Raw genomic sequence first — 19,521 nt, 5'->3', positions numbered from 1 at the left:
AGCATGTTGATCAAAGCGACCCCGACCCTTCCCTCTCCCCCCCAACACTCACACCTTTAGGTTGGAGGTTTGAAGATGAAGACGAGGTGCGAAAATCAACAGCGCCCTCCTGCAGTTTACACCTCTGGGGACCTGCAAATCCGGTCTAGTCTCCACACAGACACAAACAAGTCTGACTCTGCTGTATCAGGGTCTTTCTTGCTTTCTTGGGAGTCAAGCAGATATAATTTATAACAGCTGATACTTTATAAACCATTTTATTAATCAAAAGTAGAACTGACCATAATCCAGAATACCCCAATAGGAATACATTATTTTACCATTATCTCGAATTTAAATGTATTAATAACAATCATAATCAGCTTTAACATCAGTTATTTTTACACATCCAAATGTTTTTTACTCTTTGTGTTACTGCTCTTATCCTACACAAAGAGATCAAGATTTCTTAATTGTCATTTACCAGACAAGTACACAGACAGACATGTCTGTTATTGATCATTTTCTTCTTTTTTAAACATTGCTAAAACATTTTGATTCATCTAGGGGTATTCTTAAGTATTTTCTTTCAGGTTAATATATATATGTATGGGGGGGGGGCATCGGTTTTGTGTTTAACTTTAACAAATGTTTCATGTCATGTACGTCTTTGTAACCTGCTACTGGATGCTTTGAATTTCCCTCGGATCAATAAAGTATCTATCTATCTACAAAGGGACGCTGTAACACTAACTTTATACAGCTGTAGTCTAATGTTATGGATGAAATAGTAGCACTTTTCTTTTCCCTATGATGTTGTCTACATGAAACACAAGATAAATCCCATGTATCTGAGGATTGAACTTGATGAGACTAAAACCCATGACACCTTCTTCCCTTCTTACTAAGATGAGTCTACTTAAGTCTTCTGCTGGCTTTGTTAATCTTTTTCTTGTCATTTTAGCATGGATCTCTTTCAGTATGGGTATAAAGTGTAAGAATTGACACGTTGGAGTGGACATCACAAAAACACCAGAGGGGGCATCTGACTATAGACATGGATTAAGACTGCTTCCTTTTCTTATTCATGAGTGGTTTCTAACAGCTGACGGTGCAGAGGGAGATCAGTGTCTGGGTCTCCCACCAGGACCACAGTGGTCATGTCTGAGGTACAGACACAACTGCTACTGTGAATTAACATGGGAATCCATACTTTTAAGACATTCTCTAAAAGAGCCATTCAGCATCTTCACATTAAAACACAACATTCCTTTACAGTATCATTTATTGGCAATGGCACTGCTCGCCATTCTGGCACTGTTTTCAGATTAGCTACCTAAATTTGACAGATTAAAAGGGTACTATAAATACAATTCAGAAGGATTGTGACTTGATCTAATTGCTGGTTTATGTATGATGGTACACATCATATAGCCTACACAATTCTGTGCTAACATATTTCAGCAAAAGATAAGATCTTTAAAGCCTTGCTTGCAAGCCATGTTTCAGTAGCATAGCACAAAAATAGAGCCTACCCAACAATACACCTACAAACTGATGGGCTGATAACAAAGAGTGTTGAACAATGCTGGTTAACAACAGAGTTCTATGACTGAGCGAGTTCCCATGTTATTTTTAAATGTACCATCAAAAGAGCTGAAGTCAGGAAGAGTTATAAAACCCATTTGTCAAGCCCTCAACTAGGCCTATATAAGGACTGAGTGGATTACTCATTTCACACCTCACAAATGCCTACGACGTGCTAAGGGATCTTGGAGAGGGAGAGAGAGTGCACACAAATGGTCTACATTTGCAGATTAATAGCTAATATCTTGCAAACAGCAGTGGGTGGGTGGATGGTGGGATCCTTGTGTGTGAAATGTGGCATCCTAGCTGCACAAACACTTAAAAACTAGTCACTTGTTGAGAAGATATTTATTGAAATTTATCAGGTGTGTTAGCCTCCAAACAGTCACTAATAAATACAAAGTTAAAAACTTCCTACATTTAAAATAATTTACAAACAACTAACAGTGAACTTCTAACAAGATAGCAATCTTCTATACAGCACAGTCAACAAGGAAATATTTACATATGCATTCACCCCCCACTGAAGGCAGGCCCTTACATGACCAATGCACTTCCAAATTAACCCCACGTATCTAATAAGATAGGATTATTTATTAATTACACTTAAAAGTTAACTGTAGTTTCCCAATAATTAAACAAAGAGCTTCTCATGTGGCTTGCACAAAACCTCAAATGTCATCCCAGCAGTATTTCTCTCCTGTGTGACCTGACCGACACCCCACAACATGCTACAACAAAGCACTGAATCCTCTTCTGTAGTTTAAAACATGGTTTAAAACAAATGATCTACCATGGCCTCCACATAGACTTGGAGTAAATTAGTGGAGGCAGGCTCAACACATCCTGGTTGTCGGCCTCTTCCGAAGAAGAAACGTGACTTTGCTCTGAGTCCGTCTCATCCAGGTCTGAGCAGAGGTCATCACTGGAGGTGGTGGAGGGAGCTGGGGACACCAGAGCCGTGTACATGCTCTCAGACGCGGCCCAAGTGCCGTTACTACCGGGGCACTCCGCCACCGTATCCGGCAGCATCACCCGGAGGCGGTCTTCGTCGTTCAGCGGCATGCTCTCCAGGAGGTGGTTCAACAGCTCCGCGGCAATTGTTGTGTCTATTCCCGGACAACTGGACACAAACGTGTGCACGTCATGCATACACTGGATGTAGCCAGCTGCAAACCTTTCACATGCCTCCCGGTTCACAGCGTCTACTTCTGTGGAAATAAAAAAAAAAAACAACAAAAAAAACAACAAGTTATAAGTTACCTTAAAAAATTAACCAACAAATTGAAAGGGACAGGTGAATAAGTCAGAATCTCTGATTGGCTGAGCCGTAGACGAACACGCGCACCTGTGGCCGCAGTAAAAGTTGATTTGAATATTAATAACTTCAATTGTAATTAAATCAAAAATACATACAAAAAAATAAAAATAAAAATAAATACAAGTTAATGCTAGTTGATTGCAGTTGGTTTGAATTTGCCAGTTTTTGATTTTTTTTTTTAAAGAAGCAAATGAGTTATATTACTTCAGCCAAATGGCGTAGCCTCTACTCTGGTGAGAATCTAATAATTTACCTTGAGCCCGATTCTGCAAGATGTTCTCCACTCGTTTGACTGTCATCTCCAGCACTTCGGCATTCTCCATCTTTGATTGTAACTGCAGCGAGAATGACAAGTAAAGCGTAAGAAACAAGCTTCTGCAACACAATTGTTATCGTAAACAAAACATCTCCCAAGTTAAAAAAATAAAATAAATAAATAAACGAGGACAGCACTAGCCTTCATAACGCAAGGGGCCTAGTAGAAGAGAGATTTGAACTCACGTCTGCTTCAGCGATGAGAACTCTGAGTTCTTGTAAACTTTCATTGATGCGAGCTCTCCTTTTCTTCTCGACCAGGGGTTTCCTCATCTGCCAAGTCAGCACAGACAATGGAGTTACTTTCTAATTAGACAAGTTAAAACAGAAACACTCGTCAAAGTGCTTACATTTTGCCTTTACCTTTCTGTCAGATTTGACTCCACTGCAGTTTTCACCTCTGTCCATTCCGTTTGTGGTGTTACGGATGGGGGCCATGTTGTTGAAGTTTAACCCAGGCGCTGCCACAAACCCCACTGGAGAGTCGTCCAAAGAGCCGTTACAGCTTATCAATGGGACAGATGGCCGGGCGATCCCAGCGGTCAACAAAGCTTGCAAGAGGGGCCGGGCTCCTGAATGCAGCTCCGAGGGGGCATGTGCTAGGTAGGTATATGACGGTTAATTTACATGTGAATGAATGAACACAACGTGGGCGCGCAACGCTCGCACCCGCCAATCATCAGTGGTCATGATTTTTTTTGTCTCAAACTTCAGTCCTGACCATAGACAAATAGTGAGGTCCTGCAAAAACACTGTTGAGAGAAAATCCTGCAGAGAACAATTTTCACATCTACCTGCTGAAAATGTAATTTGTGAAAAAAATAAATAAATAATATGCATAGCCTATAGGCCTAAATGCTTGACATCAAACACTCAAAAATGTAAAAATACAGTGCTTTACACTGGTCTATGTTATAGCTGTATATCTGACTCTTTATCAGTTTAATCCTGTTTTATTGAAGGCTTCAGTCTTTTGTTAGCTGAATCTGAAGCACTCTCATTTAATGTGTGCCATATACACCTCCAATTCTCACATGTGTTCATTAAGCAGGGCCTATTTAATACTCGAATGTGAGCCATCAGTTAATGGCTGGGCTAGGGGATCACTCCCTCTAAAATAACCCTAATGTGAATTGGACTGAGCTATCTTTTGAGTACAAGTGCCCATGCAGCCAACATGTGTAGAAAGTGTAAAAAAAAAAAGCCTTTGGCATCTTCAACAGTATCACAGAGGTGGACCAGGGAGCCTGAATGTATCCGCTGTTTTCAAACAGTAAAAATAAATCAGTTTATTTAGATGGCTTCACCACATTTTCCCTCAGCTGTTTCTTGTATAATTAGACGGTAGAGCCATACATAAATTTCCCTTGTTGTGTTATCAAATTCTATTTTATACATGGTCCATTTATAGCACATCATGTGGCTTATGTTTGTCTTGAGTCATACATGTGCACAGTCTTGACAGCTCCTATATGGTAAGGGCTGTGTGTAGTGTCTGTACACATTTGCATGTGTTCTGTGATTTGCATATAGGCCAGTGTAGAGATATGTTTCAGCAAATCTCTTTTGCTTTGCTGTGATCCACTGTAAGGCTACTTTATGTTATATGAAACATGAAGCTGGCTTTCATCAACAGTGACAATTGACAATGAGTTTAGAGACTTCTTAAATGTAGGCTAGATAACATTGAGTCAAATAATCATTAACATTTTAATTTCCACAGCAATGTTGGCTACATCATCTTGTAACTACATGTAATGTCCAACTCTAGCAATTTAAGATTTGCTCTGATCACCACTTACAATACATTATTATTGTTTGTTACATACTATTATACTACCATCTCAATTACAGATGCTTAACCCAAGAAAAACATCCACAGGCATGACACAGTATACTGCTAGTAATGATCAGTAGCCTACTGCAGGCATTTCAACCCCTTGCGACCCATAGATGCAGGGTTATGTGTTATAAGAAATATAAAATTGGAATTAAATAAACTGACCTCTGTGCTTACTTTATTACAGTGACAACGCTTACTGAGTTGGGAACATCCCTACATTTCCGGATGATAGTGTTAAGAACATGTTTGCAAAGAGGACATGCAGCTTTAAATAAAATACGGAAAGCATTACCTTATCGGGCACTCTCCTTCAGAATAAGACTATGAGCGAATTCAATATCAAGAAAACTAGGGTTAAACTGTGTTTTGTTTCACCATCAACAGATAAGACATTAATTTGTAATTTTCCGTTTACCAAATTGCTACAAAATGTATATTTCTTGTTAAAAATAGAAATAGTAGCTGGACTCGGACTCTTATTTTGACAAAGACGAGGTTGCTTTCCCCTCAGACCCACACAGCGCTCGTTCGTCAGAGAAGACGCTCGTCTGATGTCACCAAGCACCGGGGGCGATACAGGTCTTCCTCTATATATTCTTCCCGGTTCGATGAATGAGAGCAGCGCACCGAAACAGAAACGCGACTGAGCAAACAAACACCGAACAGAAAAAACATGGTGAAGATCACTTTCCAGCCAGTTTCAGCGCAGAAGCCTGAAAAAGACAACGATGAAGACAAGATCATTATACCTCAGGCTCAAGTGAGTTTGCACACTTTGATTTTTCTTTTATGTGTTGTGTCATTTGTGTTTTGTCTCAGTGTTGCATTTGTAGCCTGCACACTTTTTGCATAGGTTATAGCTATGTATGTATATTTAGGCTATCGGTTTATTATGGGCAGCTATAGTTGATTTTTTGATGCATCAACATATAAATGTGATTGTTTTAGTTTATTTTCTATTAACACAATGATCTTATTTAATCGGGCAGCATATACTCACTATAATATATTATGTTCGAATGCAGCTAATTATTACTGGTGTTTTTACTACATTGAATTTATTTTTATTTATTTTGAATTTATTTATAATATTGTACAATATTGTTATTATAGCCTAACAATAGACTAGACCCATCATTGCAGGCCATCCCAGCCCGGGGATGTTGACATTACGTCACATTGTAAGGCCACTGCATGGGCATACTGCAGATGGCTCTCTGCCTTCATTAGTATAACAACGTTAATTTAAATGCATCATGAATTAAGATACGAACATTTATAACAACACATCAAAAAACCCGTTTAACTTAGCATCGGGGGCAGACTTGCAAATAGCCTTTCCCCCCGGCGACTTTAGAAAACAACAGAGCTGCCAGATGCAGTCACTGCACCAGTGACGTCACGAGGTGTTATGCCACGTGAATCCCGCAGGTAGCGCCTCACAGGCATGAGCCAGTAGCTGAGAGTTCTAACCCAGGATTAGTGTACATGCAAAGAAAGGCCATGGTCTAAAGGATGGGATTTTTTTTTTTTTTTTAATTATTGACTAAAAATTAGCAATTAGAGGCATCTAAAGAAGCTTTCAGAGATTTGAATTAATATGAAGGAGCAGGGTGAAAAAAGGAAATAAAGAAAAGGAACAGAGACATTATTGTATAACAATGTAAACCATTTCTCCAACATAAGACTGAACAAGTGTTATGATATTTGATTTTCATTACATTTGACGGAATGACATTGTACTTATAATAGATCAATGTGGTAGTTTATTGTGCAAATGAATGATCATTATACATCTCAATGGCTTTTGGGCTCAAATCTAAATAAATAGTTTAGACACTGCTTGTCAGATGAATCAGCTCTTCTAAACTTTATATTCTTGACTACTTCCCATCCAGGGGTTAAAAAAAACGGAATAATTGGCACATAATGGATGTACGCCTCTGTAATCCCCTTCTTTGGTTCCATAACATACTGTACACAATGACTCCTTTTTAATGACGTAGCCATCGCTCCTGCAGACACATTTGTTCCACGTTACTGTTACGTCAAGAGACATAATCTCAAAACGTGTTTGGATTAGCGATTGGATGCGACGGTTGGCTAGGTGTCAGAGTTGATGTGTGTAGATCTATAAATATTCCTGTCTCTGCTGAGGGACTCCTGCTCCACGTAATTGTTCTCGTTTTGACTCCCACTGAGGGTGCTAACTAACTGCAAATATGGAGCATGTAAGTAGGGCTCTATGAATAGCCCCAGACGGCCACGTGCCAGCATCTTCGTCAGAGCCTGGCACAATCTGTTCTCCCTACTTCCGCTCACCATAGGAAGAGTATAGTGAGAGGCAGCAGATTGACTGAGAGACTGTGGGTGGGCGTCTGGCATGTTTTATGCCTGTACGTCCTACGACTATCACATCTCATCAACTGACTAACGACTTGGCAACCGGTCCTGTCAGAATTAACTTGGTTACGATTTGGACCTCTGACCTTTGTGGTTTAAGAGGACATCATGTCTACTGAAAATTCAACATTGAACTAAATGTTGGAAAAATAAAGATACTAAAAAGTCTTGGAGCTAATATTTATTTCTACTTACACTTAAAGAGATAATTTTCTTGGCTTCTGCATTACATTAATTTGTACCATTTAGTAAAATACCCCATATTATTGAGCCAAAAAAAACGTTTCAGACCACAATCACCTAGCTTTTTCCCTTCTTTGTTTCCAGACTTCCCTAAACCAAACTACTTTTCTCTTTACAGGAGCAGCTGGTTCTTCCCGGCAGGTCCAAGAAGCCTTTTCCAACGGGCCTCTGCTGCCTCACCTTTGGCCTGGTGCTCTTCATGTCAGGACTGGTGCTAGCCTCTATCTATGTCTATCGCTACTACTTTATACCTCAGGTCAGTTCACTATACCTATTTTACCGTGAGCCCAGTGGCACAGAATGCTATTGAACAAGAATATGAAATTGTCACCTACTACAGTAAACATCACATGCTTACTCAGCTCTGTTGCGACTCATTAGCAGATCCCAGAAGACAGCTTGTTCCACTGCCGGGTCGTCTACGAGGACTCTGTGTTTGCTCCTCTGAGGGGTAGGCTGGAACTGGAGGAGAATGTGGGCATCTACCTTGACGATAACTACGAGCAGATCAGCGTACCTGTGCCACACTTTGGAGGGAGTGACCCTGCTGATATCATCCATGACTTTCAGAGGGTAGGTTAAGTTTTGCTTGTGTTCACTCGTTTCCTTTAGTTGATAGTTTTTTTTGTTTTGTTTAAGCCTTTCGAATTGGCCCCTGATTTTAACTTGTTGTTATTTGTTTCAGGGCCTCACAGCTTATTACGACATCGCTTTGGACAAATGCTACGTCACTGAGCTGAACACCACCCTGGTGATGCCTCCCCGTAACCTGTGGGAGCTGCTCATCAATGTCAAGGTGAGACGCTGACTCCATCTGCTGCTGTGAGAGAATTGTTAGTTATGAATAGCTGTCTTAAAGAGTGAAGGGTTCTGTGTTCCTCCCACAGCCTGAGTGATTCATGTGTGTCTCTTTGCCACAGAGAGGGACGTACCTTCCTCAGACTTACATCATCCAGGAGGAGATGGTGGTGACAGGGAGGGTGAGGAACATGAGGCAGCTGGGCCCCTTCATCCACCGGCTCTGTTATGGCAAAGAAACCTACCGCCTCAGACGTCGGAACCAGCACAGACGTAAGTGCACAAATCCACTTCCTTTACCAATCTTATCTATCCAATTAGCTAAATAATGAGCCAAGTGAGGGTTCACTTCCGGTAATGTATCACCCTCTTTGACACCAACCCTTGTGAGATGTTGAGTCATGTGAAACGTCCTGGTCTCTTTGATCTCTCTCTGAAATTAAGCAGGATGGGGGTCCTCCCTCGAGTGACAGTAAATCAGGTGTCCAGTTTTGGTGTGTAGGTGCAGGCAGAGTGTGTGTGATCAGGCAGAAAACAAAAACAACCAGAACCAAATAGGGGCTTCCTAGAGAAAATCTTAGACAGTGTATCCGTAGCGTGAAATCCTCCTCATGCAGCCAATACCGTGACAGTGTGTTTGTGTGTGGGCGAGCCAGGGAACTTCCTGCTGTGTGAGTCACTCATAGTGGACACATCCACACACTACGGAGGAGGTAGTGATGCACACGAGTGACATCTCTGTGTTTTCTGCCTGTGATTGGAGTGGAAGCTTGTGAAATGATGCAACAATGAGTACATATATGGAAATGATATACACTGGTAGTCATGGTAGCAGCAGACGTCTTATCACTGCAGATCTCCTCTGTAGGGGTGGAACAGATTTTCTAAACATGTCATCTTTTTTCCTTCCAGGTATCGATAGGCGTGAGACCAAGAGGTGCCACAGCATCCGTCACTTTGAGAACACATTTGTGGTTGAGACTGTCATCTGTGACAGGGTCTAAATCTGAGGTAGAAAGCACAGTCATCCAACGCGAAAGCCAACTCAAAACCATACCTCTTCTTTAGGCTTTTAAACGCACTTTAAGAGCAAGTTTTGTCCAACAGTTTTTACTTTGTCTTTTTTTTCTGTGTATCTTTTTCTGTTTTTTTTTTGTCTCTAGTTGGAAACGCTCTTTAATTGTTCATGCACAATGCTAATGTCTTTTTTTATTTAGATTGTCTGTATATTTGGATGATGTTATCAATGTTTGAATATCTCTGTAGCTTGTCAAGTGTGTGCATAGGATGTCAATGTTTCAGTGCGTCTATTTGGGACATTTTCATCACAAGTCTTGATTTGGTTTAATTTGAGAGTTTTATTCAAACTTGTCCTGTTTATATTAAGCAACAGTGCATTCTGACTGAAGCTGCTTGCACTTTGCACTCGTGTTACTTTTTGTTTCTTTGTTGTTATTTTATTTTGTTTGAATGTCAGAAAATGGCGAAACATACCTCATGTACTTTAGAAGTTTCTTTGCCGGTTGATATCATTGATGAATTGTGTACATAACTTGGATTGTTCCTAAGCAATATCTACTGTAAATTAATTTTGAACATACGGCTACATGCATAGATTTTTAACTGAAATCGACTTGTTTTGTTAAAGTTAATTTCTTAATGGTTTGTCTCTTTTCATTTGGTGTCAAACTTGCCTACTCCTTGGATATAACGGCTTTAGACTGTAATTAGTAGCAGTGCTTTAGAGAGACAGAAGGAACCAAAGTATGTGGTCAGGAATGCTGTGTGAACTGTGAAGGATACATGAGAGATTTAGGAAGAATGCTTTTACTGTAGATGAAATCAAAGGCTGAACTCATTTTGTCTTGCTCCTATTTACTTGGAACTGTCTTTAGCTCTTGCAAGTTCTCAGTCCTTTCTATCTCAGCATTATATCCTCTCTATCAATGTTGATTCTTCACAGCTTAAAAAAAGATCTGGGGTGTCGTTCTTATGAACAACTGGGAGCAAATAAGTCTCTTCTGAGAGAGACCTGTAGTATGTTCTCATATTTCATTGTCTTGGAACTCCTATTCCGATGTTCAGTCGATTTTTCTTGTAATATCTTGCTGCTTTAAAAATAAATGAGAAAACTAAATTTGTGTTTCGAGTGTTTATCAGCATCCGTTTCAGACAAGCATGCACATGATGATTGTGGAAATTATGGGTTGGAATAATTGGAGCCTGTGCTAACAATTATCCAACAAAAGAACATATAAAGAGGCAGCTAGTGTTTATAAAAGAGAAACAAAGACTTTGTATTTCCTTTGAGAACTTCCTCACAACAAGAACAGGCTTAATGTAGGTGGGCCAAACACATAGCCCTGATCAGTCCCGCATCTTTTGGACATAATAACCATATTTAATGAGTTGCCTTCAATCTGTTTGTTTCTTCACATCCACCATCATAGTGACTCATATCACAAGATGAATGTCTTGTGGTTAATTATCTTTTCTCAAAATGGAACAAGAAGATTTGGGTTTTAATGCCATGCAAACAATTGAGAAGTTGTACGTTTCAGAACAAACAAAAACTACAGAAGTCAAGAATTCACCCATTCTCATATATCGCTTGCAAGGACTTTGCTTTAATAAATATTAATTTCATAGTCTATATCTTGTGTTATTGTTCAGGCATGTTACTTTAAAGACTAGTTGTAAAGACAAAGAAAAAAATGTCACTATCAGTTCATGAGGTCCACAGCTTAACAAAAACAAATTTCACATAAGGAAAAATTATGGCAACAGAAAATAAAATAATGCTTAAATAATAACACTCTGCAAAAATGAAGGCTAGTGCAAAATGAAAATGAATGTATCTTGTGGAAGTAATGCATGTGAACAACCGAAACATGACACTTCCCTGTTAAGTTTCAGAATAGAACTAACCTTTGCACAGCCATTTCATAAAACAGGTGCGTAGGAGGGCAACGAAAAAATGAAACTCCTGCACACTGTCTAACTTGCAAACAAACATTTACTGGCAATGTTGCGGCGATGAAGGTCTAGTACGGAAACGTTGCCAATAAATGTCTGTTATGTTTCAGAAAAGAGCTTAACACTTAATAATCTATAACATGGAAACAACATTCATAACAATAAATCCTCAAAATGATTGTTTAGTCCACTCCAAACATATTACATAAGTTACCACAAGGTAACATTAGCAAAATAAGACAGAGCAGCTTCATGTGCTCAGGCATAACTTTACAGTATGTTTAGCTTTGACAGCATTTACACAGCACGCCGACGTCCTCCTGTTAACAAACTCCTGTGATCTGCGAGCAGATTTAAAGTCTATGTCCTCTTTAAATCAGGAAATCAGTGACACTGACAAGAAACCTTTTAAAATTGAAGGAATAAATGATGTAGACCTTCCAGATGTTCTTAACGACTTCTTCTGCCGTTTTGATACACAGGATTTTTCTGCAAATAAGCCCCTCCTCAAAGAATCTCTCCTTTCGGAAAGGCAATATTGTCATATCTGAAGAATGTGTAAGAGTTCATCTTCAAAACATTAACATGAGGAAGGCCCCCGGTCCAGATCAAGTTTGTGGACGCACATTATGTTATTGTGCTGACCAGCTTAGCAGTGTTCTCCACCACATCTTCCAGTTGTCATTGGACTGTCACTTTATTCCTGCCATCTGGAAATCTTCCACAGTGGTGCCTATTCCAAAGATCACTAGTCCGAGGCAACTAAATCATTTTAGACCGGTTGCATTTACCTCATTAATTATGAAGACCTTTGAAAAAATGGTAAAGAACCTTGTTCTCTCAACAGTGGAGGATAACCTTGATCCACTTCAGTTTGCCTACCAGGCAGGGAGAGGTGTGGAGGATGCAAAACTTGTTATCTTGAATAGTTTGTATAAACATTTAGAAAAGCCACAAGCTCATGCTTGGTTCTTGTTTGCTGATTTTTCTTCAGCTTTTAATACCATGCAGCCTCACCTTTTAATAGAAAGAATGATCTGTGATTTTAAACTGCCTCATCAGCTTGTGCTGTGGATGATGGACTTTCTGACTGACAGAACTCAGAGGGTGTCTGTAAATGGCCATTTATCTGACTCCTTAACCATTTCCACTGGCTCACCACAAGGGTGTGTCCTTTCCCCCCTCCTCTTCATTATGTATACTGATGCTTGCAGGAGCTCTCAGGAGGGCAGCTACCTGGTAAAATTGTCTGATGACACAGCCTTGTTGTCTCTCCTCCAGGGTCCAGTGTCGGACCATGGGACAGCTCTCCCTGATTTTATTTTGTGGTGTGACGACAACTTTTTGGAATTGAATTGAACTAAGCATATTTTTTTTACTTCCTAAAAATGTATTTTCTTCATTAAGATATAAGATAATATTTTTTTGATAATAATTGATAATGTTCCTGTGTTGCAAACTCACATGTGATTCTTAACGAGACTTACATATCCGGATTTCTACAAATATTGAACTAAATGCTTTAATTGATCAAATGTTCAAACTGACTTAATTTGCTTATATTGAACTATTCATGTTTCAAGTTGAGCTTTCTATATAAATATGAATGTTATTATATCAGGATATGTATACATAAATTACGTACTTCTTAGATTTTGTAGACGTTTCTCAATTCAGCTGTTGTATCTTTCCAGTTTAATTCATCCATAAGGTGTCTGCCCTGATCTTAAATGTTGTTGTCTTTTTATTAATGCCTGCTACATGTCTTTGGCTTCTAAAAGCACACACAGTGGACAACAAAGCTCTGCAATGAGATGGGTGTGAGCCTGTATCAGTTCAACGTCTGTGTGTTGGGTTGAATGGGCTTTGAACAATCTCGTCCTTAAATCACTTTGAACATAAGATGCACGGTTGCTTGTTGGTAGATTTCTTTTCACGACCTACGACCTACAGCCTTCTGGTGTTAGAGCTACAACTGGCTTCCTGTCACTAGACCAAATCCTGTCTCCGTGCTCGTTTGACCTCGCCCCTGAACTGCATTTCTGTGTAACTCTCAGTATTGTGGTTCATTAAGGTTGCCCGCCGACCTGCTTCTTTCCATCCTTTATTTTAAGTAAAAAAACTCATTTACACAACAATACATGCTCTTTTTTTTCATCAGTCCTCTGGAGACGATTTTTGTTTCTCTTGAACTGTCATTGTCTGGGGTTCAGACCTCTGAGGTGCTGAAGGTGGCTCTTCTTTGGCTGATCATCGGCAGCCTGAAGGGGTGTTTGGTGCTCCTTACCTCATGAGCGATGAAGTAGTAGCACAGAGCGTCCAGACAGCAGGTGATGTTGGACAGGCACATGGCTGTCTGTATGAAGAGGCTGATCCTGATCTTGTTTTCACAGTCCTCGATCACTCCTTGGTGCACCTTTAGTATGTCAACAGTAACACATGGAGGACAGAGAAACTTTAGTCTATCCTGCCGATATTTTGTTTTGATAAAAAAAAGTTTTCACTTCAATATGATTCATTTATTTCTTAAAGCATGAGAACACGCCTACCAGCTTTTCATATTTCTGACTAAGCATGTGAAACATTTTCATTTCAACAAGAGACATTAGTATCGCTATAATCCCGGTTTCAATTTTGCCCGGGCTTTCCCTGGGGTTCTTTTTGCTGTTAAAGTTATTATAGATTGATTTAGTATTTATTTTTTAAAAATATGAAAGGCAGTAAAACTTCTTACTTCTTCCTCTGTTGTGCCATAATGAAAGGTAAGCTCCAGAACAACTACAAAATGGACATTTGCTGCTTTCACCCATTTTAGGATTGAGTTTACTTAAAGCTCTTGTATGGACCTTTTAGTATGTGTCCATATTGGTTTCCCCTGTGTTCAAAGTTGTACGGTTATTTTTTTTGTTCATTTTTATATCTTTCAAACAAACAAAAAAGCAGAAAGAAGACTAATCTTATAATATCTGCCCCTCTTTCACAAAGAATTAATTAAAACAAAACAAAACACTTAATTCAAAAACAATTAAAATTAAAATAAATTGGCTGCAGGCAAACACAGCCACTGGCAGCCCCATCGTAGGTCCTCCTAAACAATTCATTTTACACCGTACAAAGCTCACAATAATTTTTTCTTTTCACAGCATCACAAAACAGAACTATACATCTCATTGACATATTTCCACATATTTATTCAACAAACTGGCTTTAATTTTTATTTTAAATATCTTTGATTTTGATTCTTTAGTTTCTCTGTTGAGATTTTTCCATAAACCGATTCCTTTTATAGTAAAACAACGTTCCCTCAATTTGGTTCTGAATCTCGGTTTATTAAAGATCTCTGTTCCTTTTAAAAATGTAACGGCTTTCCCTTTTTTCAAATCTGTTTTGGATGTTTTTTGGCAATGTTTTCTGATTAGCTTTAAATATCATTTGCAGAATACTGTAATCAACTAATTCATGAAATTTCAACAACTTTAACTGAATGAATAGCGGGTTTGATGGATCTCTATACCGACTTCTACTGATGATTCTTATGGCTCTTTTTTGCAAATTGAAAATTGAATGGGTGAATGTTTTACAAGCACTTCCCCATACTTCAACACAGTATGTGAGATATGGAAGAGTGAGTTATATAATATGTACAATGCTTTATTTTTATTATTATTTTTATAATTTACATGTGATTTCCAGTTCAGATTTTCATCAATCATGACACCTAAGAACTTAGTTTCCTTTACTCTGTGAATTTCCATACCTTCTACATTAATTGAAGCATCAATGCGTTCCCCTCTATTACTGAATATCATGAAATTTGATTTTTTCAAGATTCAGTGATAATTTATTTATAATAAACCATTCTTTTATTTTCTTCAATTCATTTTTGACCATATCCAACATCTGTGATATGTTATTCCCAGAATAAAATAAGGTGGTATCATCTGCAAACAGAATATACTTAAGCAGTTTGGATACATTCACAAAATCATTGATGTACAAAATAAACAGTTTTGGTCCTAGGACTGACCCCTGAGGTACCCCAAAATTAATGTTGTACAGATCTGATTTTATATTATTTATCTGAACGAACTGTTTCCTGTTTTCTAAGTAACTTGCTACCCACTGATGTGCTACCCCTCTGATACCGTATTTGCTAAGTTTTTTAAGAAGTGAGGAATGATCTATGGTGTCGAAAGCTTTTTTGAGGTCAACAAAAATGCTTATTAAATACTTTTTCTTGTCTATTGCAGTGGATATTTCTTCAGTTAATTCCATAAGTGCCATTGATGTGGAGTGATTGGTCCTAAATCCATACTGACTGCTGCTTAAAACATTATGTTTGTCTATGTTTTCCTGTACATGCGTGGGTAGTGTGTTTTCTGACTAAACAATTCTCATCCTACTGTCTTTTAACAGTAAATTGTTGTAAAATCAAATCAAGGTGCTGTGGGAGCAGTTTCTTAAGGCATTGAAATTATTTAGAAATATTCAATTTTATTGCTGATGGTCCTGTTTGCTTTTGTATGTCATTCAGAGGCATACATATTCATTTCAGTCTGGTTGTAAACCAGCAAAAACCTCCTCACAGAGGCTTTATAATAAATCTGTTGATCTTACCAGGAACTGGAGGAGGATGGCCAGATGGCTTGGGGTGAAGGGCAGCAGAAAGGCACTCAGGCTGCTGTAGATGATCTTCACACAGGCCTGACTTTTTGGGCTCTGCTTTCCAGACTTCTTTAGAGCCCAAATGGTCTGAACTGAACAGTTAACCACCACCAGAGCCGGCAGCAGGAACCCAAATACCTGCAGACTGATGATCACTGAGGGGCTCCAGCCGTTCTCTGAAAACTGGTGGAAGCAGTGGAAGTCTGCCTGCCCAGCCTCCCTAAAGCGATAAATGGTGGGAGAGATCACGGCCAGCACCAGCATCCAAACCCCAATGCAGGTCCCCAGGGCGGCTCTGGGCGAACGCAGTTGCTTGGCTTTGAACGGATGACAGATAGCCACCCACCGGTCCACAGCTATACACATGATGGTGTAGATGCTGCCGTATATCCCAACAAAATACAGAATTTCCAAAACTGAACAGAGGGGATAAAGGTTTGCAGGCCAGCGGTGGTTTGTGGCATGAATTTTGAAGGGAAGAGGGAAGAGAAGGAGCAGGTCCATCAGAGCCAGGCTGGTCATGTAAATAGTTGACTCGGCCCATTTCCGCAGAACGATGCAGAACACAAAAAGAGCCACAACATTTAGAATCAACCCGAAAATGAAAATGGGGATGTAAAAGACCAGCTCCAAATATGTCATCAATTGATCCACACCTTCAAATGAACAGTTGTTTGTCATTGTTGCTGCTGCGGGGCAAAAAAAAAATTGGTTTGATTTAGTTTCAAAATCTCTGTTTCTGTCTGAATCAAAGCAAGGTGTCGTCCCTAGTCTTTCCTGTTGTTACTCTTTGTTCCCACACTGACGTATATGAGAGGTGCTATTGTACCAAGTCACATGAAACCTCTCAGCTGTGTGGGTTTACATATCTTCATGTTTGAAAAAAAATATTTTTCTAATGCAATGGCCAAATTCAGAAAGAGAATGTATAAAGTATGAGTGGATATGCTTTAAATGCCCAATTTAAGTTTGAATCAATTAGGTGTAGGTTAAAAGGAAAAATGTTGATTCTTTAATTTCCAGACAGGAAAAATAAAGCGCATATCATAGGTGTTTGACCTCTAAGAAGAATTCTTTCAAAATTACATCAGTGTTGTTCCTGACAAAGCCAATAGTCTTAATTGTTTTGAATGCTTTACTGATATTTTATTCATTTTGGAGTATTTGCAATAAAAGTAGAGCCTGTATTAAAAAACATTTGCAAATATATGCCTACACGTGTGTTCAACACTGGTTAAGTCAGTGTGTTAAGTATTAGGTATCATCTGCAAAGAGAAACCTAGTTGTGCTCTTACCTCGGGGATGCCAGTCTATCTCTCGACGACCGAACATTCACACTGTCTGCTTTGAGCCAGACATACTTCTGCTTTTCTACCTTTGGTGTTTCATCACCACATCCTGAGTTTAGTAGCACAACATGCATGTGTGTTCAGATGTGTTTGTTTCAGAAAATCTAAATAGAGGAGAATTGGTTCAGCTGGTCTTCATAATATTATTCACTGTTAAAAATAAATGCATCATCATCGCAAACTCCAGGAACTCAATATTTAAATTAATCTTTTGATTCTGAAAATGGGATCATTTGTTTCTGCTGTTTCAAGATATTGTAGATCGAAAAACAACCCATAAGGCTTAACTCAGCTTGCTAACATTTCTAAGTAATGAAGATAGAATAGTTACCATATTCATCATAGTTAATAAGTTAGCATGCTTACATTTGCTAAACAACAGTCATATAGTACTGCTGAGGCTAATAGGTATATCACTGGAATCACATTTGGTCATTAATCAAATAATGCACTACTAAATTATTTTAACCTGATGGTGGCATTAGATTAGAGGTCAGGGGGTCACCAAAGTTTGCAGCATTTGATCTCAGGGGGCTGTGAAAGTCTGTACAAAATTGTCTCTTGATCCTTCAAATAGTTGTTAACATTTCAGCCTGGACCAAAGTGGTAGACTGTCCAAAAGTATCACACAGAACCCCGGCCCTTTAGTGGCAAAAGAGAAAACTGAAAGAGCAAAAAATGTACTGATCACATGAAATGTAGTATTGGCTAACACTCCAGGTCTCTATGAGTATTTCTGTAAGATTGTGATTTTATGCTTCCTCAGACTGAAATTTCCATTACTTTAAACACGTAGTCTCATAAGTTGTGTTTGTTTGCTGCATCTCATGATGGTTAATTACTTAACTGTTTTGATGGTTAATTTGACCATCTTATGGGTACATATGAAGGTTGAAATATGTACATGTATAGTGAGAAGACAAAGACCAAAAGGCCCATTTTGTTGTATGAACCGGCTTGTATTGTACTTTTTTCAGTCACTGTCTAGTTTGTGTCCATCACCGCGTTAAAGAAGAAATTATGCATTGTCACTGATTAAATTTAACGACTCTTTTATGGTTATTTCTATATCTTTCTGTCTCAACTCAGTGGTGTAAATCAGTCAATATATCGTGAAGATGAGGATCAAACTGTGGAAGTGTTCAAAGCCTTTCTCTTCAAGTCTGAAAGAAACTGCAGACGCAGATCTAGAGCTTGATACTATTTGGGGGTTTCCTGGTTTCAGATGGTATGATGAAATTATTTGACTTGATTTTGAGTGTGAGAGCGTTCGGAAGTGAAAAACAAAACTTGTAAATTATTATGTTTTTGGAGTATGACTTGAACATGAATCCTCATCAGCCAGGAGAAAAATTATAAATTAGGTACAGAAGAAGAAGAAGAAATGAGGAATGTTTAGAGCAAAGAAAATGACACTTTCAGTTTTAGCAAAAGCACAGCTCTTTTTTTTCTGCAGCCACACTGCCACCTGCTGGTGTGACTGGATTGAGACCAATATCTCTGTAGATGACTCTTTAATGTAACCCTTCAGATGATTATTTTTTTCAATGTGAATTTAAACAGAGCAGTATCATTTAAAATGGTAAGAGTGAGACAGCTCAGTAAGAATAATATGGTTATTATTTCTAGTGAAGATGACAATCTAAAGGAAATGAAAATAATTTTGCATTGTGATCACTGTGCTGACTCAGTGATCATGTGCTAAAAAAACTCACACATTAGTCACAGATACTGGCATGTGATTTATCCGATTTTGTTTAATTGGAGATGAATCTCAGACAAAATAATCGGGCTGTGTAGTTACAATGACAACATCCAACCAAAAAATTGGCTGCCGAGGACTCACTGTATAGAAAGAGGAAGAAATACTGTGCTAAACCTATACCCGACCCTCACAAACAACAACACAACTAAAAATGAAAAAAATAAAATAAAATTATAATTAACTAATTTTATATTTGCTCTGTAAGTAAAACAAAAGGAAAAAAGAAAACAACACCCTGTTTACATGAATTATAAAAAAATGCTTTCTTCTTTTTCTG

The 19,521-nt window shown here is 38.7% G+C and overlaps 3 protein-coding genes across 4 annotated transcripts; 1 reads left to right on the top strand and 2 right to left on the bottom strand.

Annotated features, from left to right (window-relative positions):
* Nucleotides 1-1,897: 1,897 nt before the first annotated feature.
* On the bottom strand, nt 1,898-5,299 carry hes6 (hes family bHLH transcription factor 6). Of its 2 annotated transcripts, XM_061044675.1 has the most exons (5): nt 5,208-5,299; nt 3,566-3,801; nt 3,389-3,475; nt 3,141-3,222; nt 1,898-2,777 (listed from the first exon to the last, which is right to left on the bottom strand). In XM_061044675.1, exons 2-5 carry the CDS (start codon nt 3,638-3,640, stop codon nt 2,356-2,358), a joined length of 666 nt encoding a protein of 221 aa, XP_060900658.1. In that variant the 5' UTR covers nt 3,641-3,801; nt 5,208-5,299; the 3' UTR covers nt 1,898-2,355. The 2 variants fall into 2 exon arrangements, with proteins under 2 accessions (XP_060900658.1, XP_060900657.1); XM_061044674.1 differs by lacking the exon at nt 5,208-5,299 and having other exon boundaries at nt 3,566-3,853.
* A 298-nt stretch (nt 5,300-5,597) lies between these two features.
* On the top strand, nt 5,598-9,863 carry itm2cb (integral membrane protein 2Cb). Its single transcript, XM_061044673.1, has 6 exons — nt 5,598-5,805; nt 7,810-7,947; nt 8,073-8,264; nt 8,377-8,487; nt 8,612-8,762; nt 9,402-9,863. The coding sequence occupies exons 1-6, from the start codon at nt 5,719-5,721 to the stop codon at nt 9,491-9,493; spliced, it is 771 nt and encodes a 256-aa protein (XP_060900656.1). The 5' UTR covers nt 5,598-5,718; the 3' UTR covers nt 9,494-9,863.
* Nucleotides 9,864-11,680: 1,817 nt separating this feature from the next.
* Nucleotides 11,681-17,462, bottom strand: LOC132978530 (G-protein coupled receptor 55). The gene is made up of 3 exons (XM_061043735.1): nt 17,426-17,462; nt 16,083-16,819; nt 11,681-13,881 (listed from the first exon to the last, which is right to left on the bottom strand). Exons 1-3 carry the CDS (start codon nt 17,460-17,462, stop codon nt 13,675-13,677), a joined length of 981 nt encoding a protein of 326 aa, XP_060899718.1. The 3' UTR covers nt 11,681-13,674.
* Nucleotides 17,463-19,521: the final 2,059 nt, after the last annotated feature.

The sequence above is a fragment of the Labrus mixtus genome, chromosome 8, assembly GCF_963584025.1.
Source record: "Labrus mixtus chromosome 8, fLabMix1.1, whole genome shotgun sequence".
Lineage (NCBI taxonomy): Eukaryota > Metazoa > Chordata > Actinopteri > Labriformes > Labridae > Labrus > Labrus mixtus.
The sequence above is the reverse complement of the archived record's forward strand: the minus strand, read 5'-3'. Positions and strand labels throughout refer to the sequence as shown.

Bases quoted from the DNA above. Each gene is read 5' to 3' on its own strand.
- hes6 (XM_061044675.1), bottom strand. From the start codon at position 3,640: ATGGCCCCCATCCGTAACACCACAAACGGAATGGACAGAGGTGAAAAC. The intron at 3,223-3,388 runs GTGAGTTCAAAT...TTCTCGCTGCAG, and splicing joins TTCTCATCGCTGAAGCAGAC to TTACAATCAAAGATGGAGAA. The intron at 2,778-3,140 runs GTAAATTATTAG...TTATTTCCACAG, and splicing joins CTTGCAGAATCGGGCTCAAG to AAGTAGACGCTGTGAACCGG.
- itm2cb (XM_061044673.1), top strand. From the start codon at position 5,719: ATGGTGAAGATCACTTTCCAGCCAGTTTCAGCGCAGAAGCCTGAAAAA. The intron at 5,806-7,809 runs GTGAGTTTGCAC...TTCTCTTTACAG, and splicing joins TCATTATACCTCAGGCTCAA to GAGCAGCTGGTTCTTCCCGG. The intron at 8,265-8,376 runs GTAGGTTAAGTT...TATTTGTTTCAG, and splicing joins TCATCCATGACTTTCAGAGG to GGCCTCACAGCTTATTACGA.
- LOC132978530 (XM_061043735.1), bottom strand. From the start codon at position 17,462: ATGTTCGGTCGTCGAGAGATAGACTGGCATCCCCGAG. The intron at 16,820-17,425 runs GTAAGAGCACAA...TTTGCCCCGCAG, and splicing joins GATAGACTGGCATCCCCGAG to CAGCAACAATGACAAACAAC. The intron at 13,882-16,082 runs GTAAGATCAACA...GACATACTAAAG, and splicing joins CCATCCTCCTCCAGTTCCTG to GTGCACCAAGGAGTGATCGA.